Genomic DNA, 19,467 nt, shown 5'->3' with positions numbered 1-19,467 from the left:
AGAACTGTTTATGCGGTCGAGCCTCTTTTAGGTACTATTCTGAGCCTGGTGAGTGTTGATGTGGCACTCAGTCGTGTTTTTAGCAAAGCAGTAAGCAGTCATTATGTGGGTGGTTGCTGTCATTCAGGTTGGTTTTTAAGCAAACAAAGTCAAGAGAAAAATATGTCCTTTAAAGCTGTAGCCAAAACAATGATCCAACTGCTAAGGGACATTCCTGAAAGCTGGGAGCACGTATTCCTCTTAATTTAACACATTGTTTCACTCTTTTTAAACGTCTGGTGAATGCACTCCTATCTCCGTACAGTGCAGGTTTTTATCTGCACCAGCTGCCCCCGCCTGTGTTATGTCAGGCCTGTCCTTTTCCTGACACTGCATTGGAATAACATACCCCTTTGCAAATTCCTCAAATTCCCAATCGTATTTGTGTATCGGGAGAAACACTGCGACGGCAGTTTCCAAGGGAAACACTCTCTTCCTTTCACCCGCTCTGCTCCGCTCGCCTCCATTGGCCAAACAAAGTCCCATCCTCCCGCTCCGCTAGATGTCACACCGCCAATCACAGGAGAGAGTGACGGCTCACTGATGCACGCAGCAGAGATGTTTGTGAGGTAGAAGCTTTGGAAACATGCCTGCTTGTTTTTCCTCTCCACCAGAGTGACATTGATCATGACTAATGTTTTCCTGCGTATGGGCAGTTATTAAATCTGGGCAGGTTTCACAGACAAACAGATGGGAGTTGTGGTGAGTGCCAGGATTCTTCAACGCCCATGCCCGAGAGAAAACAGCTGACACCCTGAGCCACACCTGCTCTGACTATTGATTGTATAATGTTCTATTTAATCTTAAGTAAGTTCTTAAGTGCTGCAGCAGAGAGTTGGCAGGACAATGACTTACTTGTGAGCATCTTTATTTACAATTATTGTATGCATTTCAAAAAATTGTTCTTACTTCATCAAAAGAGGATGAAGACGGCTGTTCACTGCTGTTATTTAATATCAATTACAGATCACAAACCCAATTACCAAAAAACACAAAGACAGTGTTCAACTCATCAGCTGGTCCAGTGGTTCACAACTAAAGTCTGACTGATAAATAAGTTTTAAGTATAATATATGTCGGCTGATAAGTAACAAGAAATGACAGTACAGATATGTTTGAGGTCATTTAGAAAGCGTCTCCATTAGAGTTTGTTCACCAGAGAGCGCAGACAAGTTTAAACTGTAAAACGACACACTGAGCGCATATCTTGGTCACGACGTTAAGGGGTCCTCATTAAAAATGTTGCAAAAAATATGTATGACCAAAAAAAAAAAGATTATCGGTCGATATAGCATTATCTGATTTTTAAACTTGATATAGGCTTCAAAAATCTAGTATCTGTCGGGTTATAGTCACAACTTTTTCAGCTTTATGACCCCATAAAATGAAACAACTTGAGACCCCTCATCACGCGTATGCAATATGACCAAGTTCTGACATGAGTTGTGAGCAGCTTGAAGAGATGAAAGTATCCAATATTTCAAAAGAAAAACAAGAGCAAGAAGTCAGAAAAATAACATATTTGTGTAACAGATTTTTTTTAAAATCATCTTGTGACTTCTCAGATTTATTTTAGGAAGTGTTGGGATTCCCAAACCTTTAGGGCTTTAGGGCTGCAAGTAACGATTACTTTCATTATCAATTAATCTGACTATTATTTTCCTGACTGATTAATATATCATTTGTTCTATAAAATGTCAGAATACAGAAAAATTTCTTCTACAATTTCCTTATGATGTCTTCAAATCGTTTGCTTTGTCCGATAAACGCTCCAAAACCTCAACACATTCAGCAACTGGTCTAAACTTTTAAGTTCAACCCAACAGAGTTCTGTATCCTTCTAAAGAACAAAAAGTTATTTTGTCTTCCTGGCATACTCTTTCCTGCCGCCCCCTTCGCTGGCAAAGTTGCGGACCCGGTGGATCTTGGCCAGCTGGCCCTGTATAGTCTTCATTATGTCCATGTGGTCTGGAATGTGAACGTAGCGGACATTCCTACCGGTGATGAACAGGTCCTGTAGCTGGGTGAGCTGCCCCCGCCGATCGCGGTACAGCACCTCCGCCAGACGTATGTTCATGAAGGCGTCCACGTTGACCACACGGCCCCTCGCCGTGCTCTCGTTCTTCAGGTCCACCGTGGTCACCTCCCCCTGCAGGCCCTGCAGCAGCACCACCATGCTGTTCTCTGCGATGGTGCGCTCCCGAATAGAGCTAAAAGTTTCAGCTGGGCCCGAGCCCGACGGTGGGGATTCAGTCCCCTCTGACTCCATGAACTCTGTTGAAGAGGATCTTTGGAGGTCAGCGATACCTGCAGGCAGGTTAAAGGTCAGTTAATGCCATGCAATTCATTACCAGATAGAAATAATCAAAACAAGTTAGAGCCTGTGTTATAGAGTGTTTTCATTATATTTCCAACATTGTAAATGTTGCAAGGAATAGTTTTAGGTCATTAAAAAAATTATACAATGGAAAAGTCACAAACTCTGTATGCATGTATGCTCTATATTCATTTCTCTCTCATTTAGACAACATTTCGGCTTGCAGGCCTTCTTCAAGATCAACAAGAGTAGGACACAGACGCTGGTATGTTATATAGGCAACATCCTGGTAACACATCTGATGGTGATTAAACAATCATGTTCCACCATTAGGGTAACAAAAACAATCAAGAGGCCTTCAGCGAATCAAAACTCTTAGCAGACAGCAACAGGAACTACAGCCAATCAAATCACTTTAAACAAAGTGACAAGAACCATTATGTCTCATACCACATGAAGAGATTTACATTTTAAATTACAATTCTTTGGTTAAGTATATTCAACCTCAGCTCTAGATGACCATCATTATCAACAGCCCTGCAATAAAGTTGACCTTCTTTAAGGTTTTTATGTTCAGTTTTTACTTCTAATATCTAGTCCACCCTCATTGATTTATTATCCAAAACGACCATACAGTTCAATCAACACCAATTTAAGACAGTTTCAAGAAAACTATAATAGTTTTAGCTGATGTGCCTAATAAAATGGCAACTGAGTGCACGGCCATATGTTTATATGCCCCTGCCTTCAATAAAGCATTAATTTAGAGTCCTATTGTGATCTCACAGATGCCTGGGTCCTTGATTATTGGGTCCTTTTAAATTCAAATTTTGAGGGTTTCAGTTCAAGACTCTGAGGAATGAAAGATGGTCTTGAATTGGCAAAACAATGTATTACATAGAGAGTGTCAGTGTTTTCGAGTACTGTCCCTCCAAAAAGAACCTGGAAAGAACTTTGATCAAAAATGTCTAGAGCTGCAACATAGTCGATTCATTGACAGAAAATTAATTGCCAACCATTTGATAATTGATTAATCACTTTTAGTAATTTTTTTTTTAGAGGGAAATGTCCAAAGTTCTCTGATTCCAGCTTCTAAACTGTAAATATTTTCTGGTTTCTTTAGTCCTCTGTGATAGTAAACTAAATATCTTTGGGTTGTGGACTGCTGGTTGGGACAAAACAAGACATTTGAGGTTGCACCTTGGGCTTTGGGAAACAGTGATTATCATTTTTCACCATCTTCAGACATTTTTTAGACCAAACATTTAATCAATTAATCGAGAAATTGACCCACAGTTTAACTGATAATGAAAATAATCGATAGTTTCAACCATAAAAATGTCTGGCAGTAGAAACTTTATGTTATCTATCTACTGGCCATGTTTCATGAGTTTTCCAAGCAGAAACACAACACAAAAATCAAAATATCTGCAATATGTCATATTGACATAAATTACTATTGATATCAGTCAAAACTAGCTTTAACAAGCAGCATCTGAATCAGCCCAAATATATTTTTACCACTGATATTTGGCTGATTGGCAGCAACTTAACTTAGCTGTAAAATTAGCCTACTAGTAAACATGTAACTTACGCTCAAAAAACAACAATATAATGTTAACCTAGCAGTTTCTCCATTTCTTACAAAAACATACAGATTTAAGCTAATATCAGTATGAAAAATGAGATACTGGCACAGGCTTCATTGTGAAGGATATCACAGAGATTGTAACTCATTTAATTTATCCACTCTCATCTCAAAAATCACAGTTATTTGTATGATTATTGTGATATTTGTGTGTCTTGCTGATAACGTTTAGAAGTCAGATTCACTGTTAGCTTCAGCTGCGAACCACGTACAAAACTACGACCATTTAAAAAAAAAGCCTTGAAGAGCCCATATTATACTGTTAACTTAAGATGTTGTGTGTGTTATATTTACCGGCATTAATTAAAACCTTACTTCATGTGAAAAACCCACACAAAACCTTCGCGGGAGGAGATCAAAAGCACGGATGTCAACAAAACTTTTCCCGCACGAAGACGTCGCCAGGAAATACAGCGTGATGACGTTTGACTTTGCGTCTGTGCGTCACAGATATTCTTCAGCACAAGACAACAACAGCGCCCCTGTAGGCTGCTGGCAGCTGCTCCACGAAACAAACTCATACACAGGAGAAAGTTCAGTAGAGACATTTCCTCAAATATAGTATATAAATGTGTATAATCAGTCAATATTGTAGATACCAAATAAGACACACACTCTCCATTTGACAAGACTGTGTCCATCTGCTTTTCTTTGTTATAAATGATAGTAAACTGAATATCTTTGGGTTGTGGACTGTTGTTTAGACAAAATGAGACATTTAAAGATGTAACCTTTGACTCTGGGATATTATAATGGGTATTTTCATTATTTTCTGACATTTTATAGATAAAACGACCAATTGATTAGTCAAGAAAATAATCAGCAGATTAATCAATAATGAAAATAATCATTAGTTGCAGCCCTACTTTATTTAACCAACAACCTCTCTGAGATTGAAAATCTCTAACAGGAGTGTCCTGGCCAACAGAGCAGCAGCACATAGAACACAGAGGTTACAAAACCATTTAAGACTAAATTAATTAAGGAAAATATTACAAGAATAATTACATATGGGTCAAAAGTATAATATAAAATTGATCAAATAACTGTATCAAACATATCTATACAAGCAGCATAAAAACAGATATGCAGTACATTAAAATAGAATTAAAAAATACAGTACATACAGTCAAAGGGATGAATAAAGTCCTACATCTGTCATACTGATTACCATGCACTATTGTTTTTAAATATACTATTTTACAACATATTTACAGTGCATTAAAATGGATGGGAAACCTGATTACTTATCCACTGTATTTCACTAAAACTCCCGATCCCAAGTCAATGTGTGCAAGGAAAGAAAAAGCCTAACTGTTTAAAAAATGGGATAGCAGAAGAAAAAAAGGAATATTAAATAATTTAATTAATTAATTTAATTTGTAGAACAGAATACATTAACTGCATATTTTACAGATTGTACAGAAGCTCACAGTGACAGATAAAGTGATATTAATAGTGACAAATAATGTGATTTAACCTGAGATACAAGACTCTGGCATTAGTCAGTTTGGCCATAAAGTTGAAACAATGAATACCTTCATTTCTGACTCATCTCACTCATTTCTGAAACCTAACAACAGACTCAGAGGTCGTCCATCATGGCCAGCAGTTCGTCTCCTTTGTTGCTGCTCGGATTTTCAGGCTGCTCTTCTCGTTCTGTAAACAGTCCGGCAATTTGCGCCAACTCAGTCGCAGCCTGTTCATCCTGAATCGAACAAAAACACAACAGCTCTTCAAATGTTCTTAAATAACAGATCAGTAATGTTATTAAAAGGATCATTAATTGTTGGTGAACTACAATCCATTAAGAAAAACGTGTTTCATTTTCAGAAAAGTGTGAATTAATGTTATGACTTTATTCTCAAATAACTTAACACTTAATATGAATTAATAATAAGGTGTGTATAGCTTCTTTGCTGCATCCATGATTATAGTGTTTTTAGTTTGCCGCAGGTCCTGTATCAGGTTTAGAATATGCTTACAGACTTATATTGTTGCATAACTAAAAACTATGGCATAACATCAACACCTTGTAAAGTGGAAAAGTAAACACACATCAAGGGTTGTAGTGAGGTGCTGATGGATAGGTACAAAGTTTGGAACATGACTGTTTAATCACTATCAGATGTGTTACTAGGGTGTAGCATACATAACATACCAGTGGCTGTGCCCTGTTATTATTGTTGATCTTAAAGCCTGAAGGCTGAAATGCCATCTGAATAAAAGAGAAATGTTTATGGAGCCAGAGTGTGCAACACTTTTTTCCTACTGTCATAACATCAGCACTTACCTGCATCGCCTGAATATTTATCACTCCGTACAAGGACTCCTCAGCCCCACCTGAAGTCCCTCTGTTAAACAAAAGAAAGCCATGTTTGTTGGAAAGGAATTTAAGTTAACTAAAAGTAATGACAGATGGAAAAATAAACACTCACGCCTCGTCCTCCTCTTGGTCTGTAGTAAACAGGTTGATCCGAAAGCCGGTTTCAGCGTCGGGCATGTTCTCGGCCTTCACGCTGCCCATCAGACGGGCCAACAGGTTCAGCTCCTCCTTGGCCAGCAGGTTGGGAGTGTCATCTTTCTGCTGCATGATAGAGGTTCGAAGAGGTCAAAACTCCAGCAACACTTGTAGTAAAAAGAAGAACTTTAGTGTGGCCTTCATCAGAGTCAGCATAGAACATTTAAAGCTTCTTTTTTTTGGACCTCTTTAGACTCTTTTGGAAGTTGTAAAAAGGTTATAGTTATAGATGAACAGAAAACAGACCTCAAACCTTGACTGTACTGTGTTTAATGCATTACGCAGTGGTGGAAACAGTAATCAGATCCTTCACTTAAATATAGGATTGGAAGGTAGTTGAATCTATAACAATACATTGTATTTTATAAGCTAATCATATGTTTTGTATATAAAATCTCAAACAAAGATTTAAAAGAATTGAAGATGTATTTGTCATACTTATAATATGACAAATACATCTATTGAGTGGCTGGTAAAATGTGAACATTCACTAGACATTTGGCAGGTGGACAAAAAACTTGTGCAGTACAATACTTAGTTCCATTATAACAGGGACATTATAAAAGAACAAAAAGCAAAAGAAGAATATTGTAAAAGATAAAATATTGTATATTGTAATGCAAAGTAGATCTGAGAATTATGTGTATACATTAGACAAATACACCGTACAGTTCAATAAATGCTTATATGCTGTATTTCCGATAAAGTGTGATGAGATGTTTATATACAATGCAACAATGAAACAGTGATGGGAGTTATTTAAGTAATGTAAAAGGAGTAATAGTGCAAGTATGGCATCATTCAGGCATTGCCGTTATCTGCAAAGACACCAGCAACTATATCTGTCAAATAAATGTGCTCATGTAAAAAGTACAACTTTTTTTAAGTGCAGTACTTGTGTAAATGTACTTCTTTGTATTCTACTACTGGGATCGTGTTTACATATTTGTGTAACAGTTTCAGTTTCATGCCGTTTCAACAGTGGACATTTTGAAATGTTACAACAGGAAGAACACAGGTGTCACTAATGACATTTACAAGGACTGTGCTCCATTTAAATGCACCATTAAGCATTCATACATACCACACACACACAATGATGCATACACACTGTGTAAACACTAATAATGACATACACACCCATACAGTACCTGTCAAAAGTATGGACACACCTTCCCATTCACTTAAATGAGAAAGTGTGTATATACCACCTTATTTCCTATATCACATGCCAAATCCAGCTTGCAGCCTCTTCCTTTCTGTTTATAAACACATGTATTATTAACTTTACATTGTCATGTAACTGTTTTATGTTACATGTTCTACCATTGTTTAAGTCACCTCTATTAACATACTGTATATGCTTTGAATTGTACCAAAAAGTGGTGTACCAATTTAAAAGAAAAAGGTGTTCCAGTGAGCCATCATTCACAATAGCAGGGCCTTATAGCTGGAAAATCTAAACTGAAAGCAGCAGTTGTTGATGTTAATAATTACACCTGTCTTTTTCCTGCTATGAAAACGCCATGAAAAAGCCCCATTATTACCTTGACAGAAGGAGCCTTGGATGTGTGCGTTTCCTCTGGATGGTTCACAGTGTACCTTTAATTCATGAAATACAAAACACAGCAGTGTCACTCACAAGTGGAGGGCTATCCACATGCACAGGCCACAGTACTGTATGTGTAAGACATAAAGGATAAAGGTGCATTACATGTTCATGCCCAGTTTGATGACTCTGTCTCCATGAAGCTCAAAGGATCCCTGTCTGATGGGGCTGGTGTAACTTCCTCCTGTGGGGAACTCACTTCGTCTCACTTCTCTTCCCTTACTGTCAAATGTCCTGTAGAAACAGGAAGCAGATGATGATACTCTGGAATATTGAGATATTTCTTACACGCAGACAGAATATATATGAGACTAAATGCCAGAATATTGCAAATTAAGATATGTCAGCTTGTCAGCAGAGCGTTTGCAGTTGCACCACACATGTAAGCAGCCAAATCTGGCTTGCTGTGTGCAAATGACACCGAACAACCATTTTAACAGCCATTATAAAACAATAAAACTTATTTCAGTTTGTGTTAAAGGATAGGTTCACAATTTTTCAAATGTGTCTTAAAACAACAGTCAGGGGCCCATAAGAACACTGAAAGAGGTTTTCCTCACTGTAATTATTTCTCTTGTTCATACTGGCTATTAAAAGATCCCCTTCAAATGTGCTTTCAATGTAAGTGATGAGGGCCAAAATCCACAGTGTGTCCACACAGTGATTTTATGTAAAAATGTGTTTAAAAGTTTATCTGTGAGGCTTCAGCAGCCTGAGTTAGTCATATCAAGTGGATATCTGCCACATTTACAGTCTTTTTAGCATCAAATTGTCCCCCAAGTGCATTATGAAGGGATCCTCTAAAGGTCAGTATGAACAGGAGGAATGATTATGGCAAGAAAAACCTATTTCTCAATGTTCATTTGGGCACCTAACTGTTGCTTTAGACAGACTTGAAAAATTGTGAACCGGTCCTTTAAACTTGATCTTGGCTTTAAATAAAGTTGCATAAATCATGTTAAGTCTATTGACAGCAATCTGTATGTCATCATATGTGCAAGACATAATTATACCTACAGTACCTAATTAGCCCTGGAACATCTATCCCACGAGGCACTGGTCCTGAGGTCGACAGGGCAAAACGTCCGTTGGGATTCTGTACTTGATTTTTGAGAAAAAGCGACACCTAAATGAGAGAATAAAAAATTCTGATTGAGAAAAAAAAGTTTTTTTTATATTTTCATCTCACTTGTATGGAATGATTAGATAAAATGACACAAGGACTCACGCGGATATGCATGTCTTGAAAAAATATGAGCAGTGTTTGTCTGAGAAGCTGGAATTCACCTTCTGACAACAATGAGTATGCCTACATCAAGAGAAAAACAGGTCACACAGGATGTACATACAGACGCTAAAAACTGACAGCTGGAATTTAGACAGTATAGACTAATTTATTGTTAAGACTGTTTGCAGAAATTACATGTAACAAAGATGTAGTGGAATTTAAAAAATGTAACTTCAAACCAAAAGTATTCAGTGATGGAATGATCCAATTTAAGACTGGTTTACAACTGTTATCTACCTCAATGATCTTCCTATGTGTCTCATCCACTTGGTTCACAACCACAGGAGTGTCTTTCACAAGTTCTCTGATGGTATCTATGTGATTGTACGAGATGAGCAGCAAGTCTTTTGGGCGTGGACAAAGGAAGACTTGATACTTGAAAGCCATGACCATCAGCTCATAGAGCTACATGAGGAAAAACAAAATAAAAGAAACATTGAACTTGAGGACCATCAAATAAAACTACCTGTCGCTTCCTAAACTGATAAGTTTACCCACAAGATCCTTCTCAATTGCATCTAATAAAAGAGCTCTAGACTTGGGGTCAGACTTAAAGTTTTGGCATATTCAAAATTTTTACTACTGTCAACAAATCCCATTAAAAGACCTAAACCGTCACTGAATTGATTCCCCTAACATGCATCGTCTGTGCAGCCAAAGCTGATTTACAGTATCTTATTAATCTGTCACAGATATCCATTGTTGTCCAATAACTAAACATGCAGATATATATTCCTCAAGAAATACACTTATCACTCCTGTTTGAGTAACGTTTGCTAAAAACTGAAGTGCCCAGCTGTTTTAGGAAATTACTGAGCCTTTAAAACAATTAAACTAAATATTCATGACCCATTTTTAAAGATTTAAGTCTTCAGTGGGAGCGAATGGGCTTGGGGCTGGGATTTGTTGTCAATAACAAAAATATAGAATATCACCAGCTTCATGATTTGCGAAGACTTGAGACTTGACTCCACTATAGACTTGAGAGCAAAACAATGAAAATCACAAGTATAAACCTAGTAAATTCACATAAAAAATGGCCACACACCTAGAATAGTTAATTATTAAAAGCCTGTGAATTAAAATGTTGTATCACTTATTGGTCAGCATTCAAATAACTAAAAGACTTGTAACTGACTTCCAGTTTGCCTGTGAAGACTTGACTGAGATTTGCCCCTATAAGAACTTAAAAATCAAGCTTTTTCTAGTGTACATACCTTGTCCATACTAGCTGGGTTCAGCCTCATGATGGAGGCGTGTGCTAACCGGGTTAGCACTGTTTTCAATGTCCTGTGAGAATACAGCTGCTGAGGTTTGAGAAGTTCATCCATAAAGGCTTTACTAAACATGGTCCCAACAATGTCATTCATTACTGTAAATGGGGAGGGGACAGAAACAGAGAGGTGGTTAATCCTGCCAAGAATTTGCTACTGAATATTTCACATGGAATGAAATAGCACAGAAACCCTTGTTTTAGTGCTAATTTGGGTACCTGACAGTTGTTTTAAGACAGACTTAATACATTTAAATATGTTATTTAAAGGTAGTTCAATCACAGCAAATCACATGAATTCCACTAGAGTCAAAAGCTGAGATGGCAGTGATTAACGTGACTAAAGCTAGCTACCTTTAGCAGGAGTTTAGCCGGATTTTTTCATCATGATTGGATTTAGATAGACAGACATTAGATATTTAGATAGTAATTCATTTTGCTACATGTAATAAATAACTGCATTACCAATTTGTTGCTTCATCAAAATGGATATTTTACAATTACAGAAAAATCAGTAAGGCTAGCCATGGCTAACTCCCCAGCTAGCTTGCACTTGAAATACTGAATCTTCCCTGCTTTAGCTGCCTTAATTGTTGTCTGTCTCTCTACAACAGTTTTATATGCTGTTTTTGTGGAAATTATACATTTCTATAGCATAATAATATTTTTTATAAGGGTAAAGCAGATGTTAAAATGTAAGGTTCTAGTCTTAATTTTGACCAATGTAGTTGCTGAGCTTTGGCTTTGAATATTCCAAAAATTACTATTGCATCTCACAACTTTCCTACATCAGTTTTATAGAAATTGCAGCTATCAAGACACTACAGGGGCAAAAAGAGCTGACTAAACAATATTATTCTGAAGTGTGGCATGGGTACCTCTTTTTCTGTCATTCTCTGACCACACTCCTGCAGCCGAGGTAGGTTTTCCAAACCAGAAAAGAAAGAAAACAAATTTGTCACTGTCTTTGGGGTGTTTTGCACAAGAAATATGAGATGTACATGTTTCAGTCTATAAGCTGACATTTGACAGCTAAAGCTTGTCAGGGGGAAGGATGAGTGGGAGCTACACATGTACACACCTACCAGGCCTGTCAGTTCTCAAGCTATCTACCTTTCTCTGAATTGTCCTCTGAAGTGTTGTGAGCTCGCAGGCGTTGGTCCAGTATGTAAAGCATCTCTCCACCAAGATTAATGAAAACCAGGGGGAGAGTTCTCACAGACATCTTGCAAAGACAAAGACAGGATTAACTCCTACTGTAGCAAAAGCTGGCGCAGAAGTAGGCTTTAGAAGCAGCTGAGCCCCTTGCAGATGAGAGTCACTCTTGTCATTTCAAAGACATTATCTGATTGTTCCTGTTGTGAATTGCCACTGGTAACAGAATGGTCCATGTTAATGCTTATCTGATCATGATTCTGCAGATAACCTTTCTCACTAAGATGCAACAGGTGGTGAGGAAGAGGATCAGCACTGGCCGGCACAAGCTTATTGGCCAGGATAAGAATGACGTGGTAGCACAGCCCAACCAACCAACCACATAAAGGTAAACTGCTACAGTATGCGTGTATGTTCAATACTTGTAAAAAGAAAACACAAAACAAACCCTATAGAGCAATGTCAGTGTTTTATAAGCCTATTTACAATTATTCAGAAACTCAATAATCATGTTTATATTTTATTAAACATACACTCAAAAGGTCCATCCAAAAAGCCAAAATTATATGGACCTTAGGAAACTATCGATAAAAAACCCTAAATATTACACTAATATGTGATTGTTAAACATCTTATTCTGAATGCTGCTATAACAGCCTCTACCCTATTTTTTAAAAAAAATCTGGCTGCAGAGATTTGATCCCATTCAGCCACAACAGCATTCGTGATGTTGGGCAATGATTTTGGGCCTGGCTCCAGTTCATCTTGAAAGTCTTGGACAGGGTTGAGAGCAGGCCTCTGTTCTTCAACACCAATCTGGGTAAAATGTCTTCATGGACTTTGCATTGTGCATGTGGTCATTATCATGTTGAAACAGAAAAGGTCTTCCCCAAGCCTCCACAAACATGGAAACTATTATTTTCTAAAATATCACTGTATGGTGTAGCTTTAAGATTAGAGTAGAGCTTAGTCCAAACAAAGACAACAGCTCCAAAATATGTGTCCACACATTTTCTGGCATATTGTGTAGCTGCCTCCACTGACATTGCCTATACTGATTTGTTGAAATATTAGTAGCAGCCTTTAAAAATCTCACATTATAATTTTATTCAGAAAATGGATGAATTGTACACACAGTATTTGAAAATAATAGCCAGCTGAATTGACTCCTTCCTCTCCACGACTACTCCTGAGGCCATATTTTACTAACTAAACTGTCATGATATGATCTGTTCTCCACTTTCACTCTCCAAATAAAAGATTAGAGAGAAAAAATATGCAAATGAAAGTCAAATCATTATGCACACTGTTACAGCAGCTCACTCCAGGGGAGACAATTGCCTATGTGTCACCGTCATGTTCACAGTTAAAGCTTTTGCGTGTATTTTCCAAACTTACAGTTGAGACAAAAATACAAACACATCTGGGAAAGACAGCCACACAAATGCTGATTGAGTTTACTGGACCATAAATCAACCAACAAACAATTATGGAGATCCATCATTACCTGTGGCTTCTCTCTATGTAAGTTGAACTTCATATTGATAATTGTGTTTTCTTTTCTTACCGTATCTGCCTATTCCAGTGGTGGAAGAAGTGTTCATATCCTTTACTTAAGTAAAAGTATCAATACAGCAATGTAAAAATTGATACTCCATTACAAGTAAAAGTCCTGCATGAGAAGTCCTACTTGACTAAAAGTACATAAGTATTAGCAGCAAAATGTAGTTAAAGTATTAAAGTAAAAGTACTCATGTAAAATGTCATGCAATGCAATGTAAAAATACTCCATTACAAGTAAAAGTCTTGCATGAGAAGTCCTACTTGACTAAAAGTACATAAGTATTAGCAGCAAAATGTAGTTAAAGTATTAAAGTAATAGTACTCATTTGGGCCCTCTGATTGATATATTATTATATATGACATCATTAGATTATTAATACTGAAGCATCAGTGTGTAAGCAGCATGTTACTGTTGTAGCTTCTGGGGGTGGAGCTAGTTTGAACTACACTATATACAGTTAGCTAGTTTAGTCCAGGGGTTCCCAACCTAGGGGTTGGGCCCCTCCAAAGGGTCACCAAATAAATCTGAGGGGTTGTGAGATGAGGGAGAGGAAAGACGAAAAAACAAAGTTCTGATACACAAATCTTTCTCTAATCTTTGATTTTTGGTGAAATATTGGATCATTTAAACATTTATTGAAATAAAACCATGTAAGAAGTTTAGAGGGAAAAATCACTATTTGGTGGAGCTGTTAACAACTCATAGACATCTGAAATGTGACCCCGACTACACACTGCTTTTTATAAGATTGCTTTTTAAATTTTGAAATTCAAAAAGGTTGGAAACCACTGGTTTCATCTTTAACAATGTGTTGTATTTCAAAAGCTTGTTATATTATCCATTGTGTTAAAACTTCATCTTAAAAGTAACCAAAGCTGTCAAACAAATGTAGTGGAATAGAAAGTACTAAATTTCCCTCTGAAATGTAGTGGAGTGGAAGTATAAAGTAACATCAAATGGAAATACTCAAGTAAAGTGCAAATACCTCAAAATTGTACTTCAGTACAGTACTTGAGTAAATGTACATAGTTACTTTCCACCACTGGCCTATTCTGCCTAATAAGATTAATTTTTTTCCTGTTATTTGTTGTTTTTTGTGGTTTTTGTTTTTGTTATAATTTCTCAAGAAACATTAAAACAAGTATCATGTCTCCCCCCTCCCAGTGTAACCACATGTTCAGGTGCAGGGACAGGTTTCAATGATGACCCGGCCCTAGATGCAAGATTTTATAACCTAAACTGGATGAAGGCTATACCTGATGACACTCCAATCTCTGCTATTTCCATTCCTGGAACACACAAGAGCTTATCATTATATGGATTTCTTAATAGCTATCAAATTTGGACCTTGGATAAGCAACTGAAAGTGGGGCTGCGGTTTTTTGATGTGCATACTGGGATTTTCTCACTTATACTAGAAGATATTAATATCGGTGAGAGTGCCAAGATATTTCAGAAAAACATGAAATTTGTTGATGCCCTCAAGATCATTTTTGACTTCTTAGATGACAGTAAAAGTGAGACTGTACTTTTAAAAGTGACAATACATGGGCTGATAGGGAAGGCAAAAGTTGAACGACGTATAAAGGTATTGCTTCAAAAGTACAAACACAGAATATGGACTGAGTCGTCCATACCAAATATGAAACAGGCGAGGGGCAAGATTGTTTTTCTCCAGAGTGACACATTTCATGCTGGACTAAAAAGTCATGAATCTAATTTTTTTAAAGGTGACAAGCTGAACAATATTGAAGCCAAATTAAAGGATATGCAGTCACAAGTCTGTCGTGACATTGTGCTGACTGTCCCTGCAGATAAGAAGCCTGAAAAGTTGGCTAGAAAAATTAACAAGAAGTTTATTGACTTTATGGAGGAATATAAGAGAGACCCCTCAAACCAGGACTGCTTTGGTATCCTGAGCTTCAACTTCCCAAGTGCTGAAATGATTAAGAACATCATTCAGATAAAACCGTGCAGCTGTGGACTCGGATCAGCATCTGAACCAGAATCACCAACATCCAGACCCAAATCCCCAACACCTGGACCACAATCACCAACATCTGAAACACAGTCACCAACTCCTGAACCAAAATCACCACCACTTGAACCAGAATCAAAAACTCCAGAACCACAATCACTGCCACCTGAACCACAATCATCAACTCCTGAACCAAAATCACTGCCACCTGAATCAGAATCAAAAACTCCTGAACCACAATCATCAACTCCTGAACAAAAATCACCACCACCTGAACCAGAATCAAAAACTCCTGAACCACAATTATCAACTCCTGAACAAAAATCACCGACACCTGAATCAGAATCAAAAACTCCTGAACCACAATCATCAACTCCTGAACAAAAATCACCACCACCTGAACCAGAATCAAAAACTCCTGAACCAGAATCATCAACTCCTGAACCAAAATCACCACCACCTGAACCAGAAACAAAAACTCCTGAACCAGAATCATCAACTCCTGAACCAAAATCACCACCACCTGAACCAGAATCAAAAACTCCTGAACCAGAATCATCAACCCCTGAACCAAAATCACCACCACCTGAACCAGAATCAAAAACTCCTGAACCACAATCATCAACTCCTGAACCAAAATCACCGCCACCTGAACCAGAATCATCAACTTCTGAATCAAAATCACCGCCACCTGAACCAGAATCAAAAACTCCTGAACCAGAATCATCAACTCCTGAATCAAAATCACCACCACCTGAACCAAAATCAAAAACTCCTGAACCAGAATCACCAACATCTAATCCACAATCACCAACATCTGAACCACAATCACCAACTCCTGAACCAAACTCACCAACACCTGATCCAGAATTAAAAACTTCTGAACCACAATCACCAACTCCTGAACCAAACTCACCAACACCTGATCCAGAATCAAAAACTTCTGAACCACAATCCCCAACATCTGAACCACAATCACCAACTCCTGAACAAAACTCACCAACACCTGATCCAGAATCAAAAAGACCTGAACCAAAATCACCGCCACCTGAATCAGAATCAAAAACTCCTGAACCACAATCATCAACTCCTGAATCAGAGTCACCATCACCTGAACCAAAGTCACCAACAACTGAACCACAGTCACCAACATCTGAACCACAATCACCAACTCCTGAACAAAACTCACCAACACCTGATCCAGAATCAAAAACTCCTGAACCACAATCACCAACATCTGAACCACAATCACCAACTCCTGAACCAAACTCACCAACACCTGATCCACAATCAAAAACCTCTGAACCACAATCACCAACTCCTGAACCACAATCACCAACATCTGAACCACAATCACCAACCCCTGAACAAAACTCACCAACACCTGATCCAGAATCAAAAACTCCTGAACCACAATCACCAACATCTGAACCACAATCACCAACTCCTGAACCAAACTCACCAACACCTGATCCAGAATCAAAAACTTCTGAACCACAATCACCAACTCCTGAACAAAACTCACCAACACCTGATCCAGAATCAAAAACTTCTGAACCACAATCACCAACTCCTGAACCACAATCATCAAGTCCTGAACCAAACTCACCAACACCTGATCCAGAATCAAAAACATCTGAACCACAATCACCAACATCTGAACCACAATCACCAACTCCTGAACAAAACTCACCAACACCTGATCCAGAACCAAAAACTCCTGAGCCACAATCACCAACTCCTGAACCAAACTCACCAACGCCTGATCCAGAATCAAAAACTTCTGAACCACAATCACCAACACCTGAACCACAATCACCAACGCCTGAACCACAGTCACCAACTCCAGAATCAGAGTCACCATCACCTGAACCAAAGTCACCAACAACTGAACCACAATCACCAACACCTGAACCACAATCACCAACTCCTGATCCACAATCACCAACATCTGAACCACAATCACCAATTCCTGAACCAAACTCACCAACACCTGATCCAGAATCAAAAACTTCTGAACCACAATCACCAACACCTGAACCACAATCACCAACGCCTGAACCACAGTCACCAACTCCTGAATCAGAGCCACCATCACCTGAACCAGAATCACCAACACCTGAACTAGAATCACCAACTCCTGAATCAAAATCACCAGCACCTAAACCAGAATCACCAACTCCTGAACCAGAACTTGAGCCACATCCAGTTGGTCCCCCTCAGATCCCTGATGAAATAGAGCCTGAGCCAGAACCGCAGTGGGGAATGCGTAAATGTCACAGAGGTTAAATCAAAGAGTAACCTTTTTTTCACAAAACTACAAATATTTTACTGGAGAGAAAAAAATGTTGATCCTGTTTTTCCTGAAAGCCTAAATAAAACATATGAAAGCTTAAATTCATCATCTTTTTCTCTGGTTTTCAGATGAATTGTTAGAAAACATGAATGTATTGGGCATGGATGACATGTAAAACTCCTCAGGAAATAGATAAATAATCATGTTTATTTATGTATATCATGTATATTTATTTAGCAAAAAAGGTAATAGAACATTACAGAGATGAAATAAAAACAAATATGAGCACACATGGATACATATCTACACAAAAACATAAATATATGTGTAGCAGTCGAGGCTGGTCTGTCGAGGCAGAGGAGGTTGATCCTCCTCTATTTTTTGAGAGGCAAAAGGGAGATTAAAATATAAAAAAGAATAACTGGTTGAAATAAACCATTACAAATCTCAACATTTTTTATAAAGTATTTTTCTCTCTTCTTTGGAAAAAATCCATTACTGAAATTCTGTTTAAAATGCTTCAACAGCGACACCTGCAGGGCAGGAGGAGAAAAGGCAGTGTGTGAAGTGGTGGTGGTGGTGGTGGTGGGGTGGGGGGGCGCAATTGGTGGAGGTGGAGTGGGGGACAGAGGAGGACAGGTGCCTGCTGTCCTCCGCAGGGTGAGATCTCTTACATTGGACTTAATGTATTTAATTTTTTTTCATGCTAATCTGTGATTGGCCGTGACACGTAAAATGACGCTCCAAGGGGGGGGGCTGTCCTTCCTTACCAATCAACAACCAGAATGCAATATTGACATCAAGTTGGTCCAATGATAGTTTCCAGATTTCATCTTCAATTCTCTCCACTGTAAGGCAGAATAGCAGTAGTAGATAGCTCCTTGCGATAGCCAATGCAACAGCTGGCTTGTTGTAGCAGCCTGAAGGACTCTGCATATATCCATGGAAGGACTGTTAAGGACTGTTGTTAAGCTAGCGGGAGAAATGATCTGGACTGGGCAGCGCAGCAGCAGCAGGACGCTGCCGGGGAGGCTGGAGAGAGAAGCAACCGGAGAAACAACCAGGAGAGTTAGCTTGTTTGTCATTGTTGCTAATGATATCAGACTGGTTAAGCAGCAGCCATAAAGTTCTTGTTAACTAATAAACAAGATGACCAACAGTCACAAACGGATGTTATAACATGGATACTTCATCTCCATGAAAGAAAGAAGAAGACGTCAGATTAGCTTCTCTCTCTCTGTCTCTTTGGTTGCTAATTTCATCTCTGATGGTTAAATGTCTCTCTGTGTGGCTGCTGTGTGAATTTATCTCCTTAACAAGAATGCAGCAGAGATCATATAATGTGTTGTGGGTAACGTTAGTTTGCTTGTTGAAGTAACAGTGAGCTGTCTGGACTCATTCATTCGTTTTTAACTGAGTGATTGTTCAGTCACCTGTTGATGTGTGATTAGTGAATGAGTGCAGGAGGTCTGGCTGCTTGCTTCTGACAGTTTCTTTAGTTCGTTTTTAAGCTGAGCCTGTACTGAGTAATAAGCTTAAAGTAACTAGAATAACAAGTGTTAACTAGTGGTGTAACGGATTGTAGTTGATCCATGATCCATACGGATCGCCCACCACAGTTCGGCAGGCATATGAACTGCAGATTAACTGCAAAATTTAATGTCTCATTTAAAACAAAGTAAACAAACTGCTGTAAGTACAAGTCATGGGCAGACAGCATGTCGCTAACATTAACAGGGATCTTGAAGAGCAACGATCAAACCAGCATCTAACGGTTCC

General features: G+C 38.3%; 3 protein-coding genes across 5 annotated transcripts; 1 reads left to right on the top strand and 2 right to left on the bottom strand.

The window, feature by feature from the left end:
- Window positions 1-890: 890 nt before the first annotated feature.
- On the bottom strand, window positions 891-4,447 carry lsm10 (LSM10, U7 small nuclear RNA associated). 3 transcript variants are annotated; one of them, XM_067612477.1, is made up of 2 exons: window positions 4,299-4,447; window positions 891-2,346 (listed from the first exon to the last, which is right to left on the bottom strand). In XM_067612477.1, the coding sequence occupies exon 2, from the start codon at window positions 2,306-2,308 to the stop codon at window positions 1,895-1,897; it is 414 nt and encodes a 137-aa protein (XP_067468578.1). In that variant the 5' UTR covers window positions 2,309-2,346; window positions 4,299-4,447; the 3' UTR covers window positions 891-1,894. The 3 variants fall into 3 exon arrangements, with proteins under 3 accessions (XP_067468578.1, XP_067468579.1, XP_067468577.1); XM_067612478.1 differs by having other exon boundaries at window positions 4,320-4,414; XM_067612476.1 differs by lacking the exon at window positions 4,299-4,447 and adding an exon at window positions 2,521-2,578.
- Window positions 4,448-4,762: 315 nt separating this feature from the next.
- On the bottom strand, window positions 4,763-12,337 carry oscp1a (organic solute carrier partner 1a). The gene is made up of 11 exons (XM_067612469.1): window positions 11,809-12,337; window positions 11,574-11,603; window positions 10,640-10,794; window positions 9,660-9,827; window positions 9,363-9,443; window positions 9,157-9,260; window positions 8,240-8,368; window positions 8,073-8,127; window positions 6,443-6,591; window positions 6,298-6,358; window positions 4,763-5,712 (listed from the first exon to the last, which is right to left on the bottom strand). The coding sequence occupies exons 1-11, from the start codon at window positions 11,918-11,920 to the stop codon at window positions 5,590-5,592; spliced, it is 1,167 nt and encodes a 388-aa protein (XP_067468570.1). The 5' UTR covers window positions 11,921-12,337; the 3' UTR covers window positions 4,763-5,589.
- An 854-nt stretch (window positions 12,338-13,191) lies between these two features.
- LOC137198618 (uncharacterized) lies at window positions 13,192-18,090 on the top strand. The gene is made up of 2 exons (XM_067612468.1): window positions 13,192-13,374; window positions 14,579-18,090. Exons 1-2 carry the CDS (start codon window positions 13,340-13,342, stop codon window positions 17,679-17,681), a joined length of 3,138 nt encoding a protein of 1,045 aa, XP_067468569.1. The 5' UTR covers window positions 13,192-13,339; the 3' UTR covers window positions 17,682-18,090.
- Window positions 18,091-19,467: the final 1,377 nt, after the last annotated feature.

The sequence above is a fragment of the Thunnus thynnus genome, chromosome 15, assembly GCF_963924715.1.
Source record: "Thunnus thynnus chromosome 15, fThuThy2.1, whole genome shotgun sequence".
Classification (NCBI taxonomy): Eukaryota; Metazoa; Chordata; class Actinopteri; order Scombriformes; family Scombridae; genus Thunnus; species Thunnus thynnus.
This window is presented reverse-complemented; position numbering and strand designations above follow the sequence as displayed.

What these genes read in the sequence shown, in the direction of transcription:
- oscp1a (XM_067612469.1), bottom strand. Translation starts at nt 11,920, where the DNA reads ATGTCTGTGAGAACTCTCCCCCTGGTTTTCATTAATCTTGGTGGAGAG. An exon ending in ATCAAACTGGGCATGAACAT is followed by an intron (nt 8,128 to 8,239) that starts GTAATGCACCTT and finishes CATGAATTAAAG; the next exon opens with GTACACTGTGAACCATCCAG. An exon ending in GACCAAGAGGAGGACGAGGC is followed by an intron (nt 6,359 to 6,442) that starts GTGAGTGTTTAT and finishes TTTGTTTAACAG; the next exon opens with AGGGACTTCAGGTGGGGCTG.
- LOC137198618 (XM_067612468.1), top strand. Translation starts at nt 13,340, where the DNA reads ATGGAGATCCATCATTACCTGTGGCTTCTCTCTAT. An exon ending in TACCTGTGGCTTCTCTCTAT is followed by an intron (nt 13,375 to 14,578) that starts GTAAGTTGAACT and finishes CCCCCCTCCCAG; the next exon opens with TGTAACCACATGTTCAGGTG.
- lsm10 (XM_067612476.1), bottom strand. Translation starts at nt 2,548, where the DNA reads ATGAATATAGAGCATACATGCATACAGA. An exon ending in AGAGCATACATGCATACAGA is followed by an intron (nt 2,347 to 2,520) that starts GTTTGTGACTTT and finishes ACCTGCCTGCAG; the next exon opens with GTATCGCTGACCTCCAAAGA.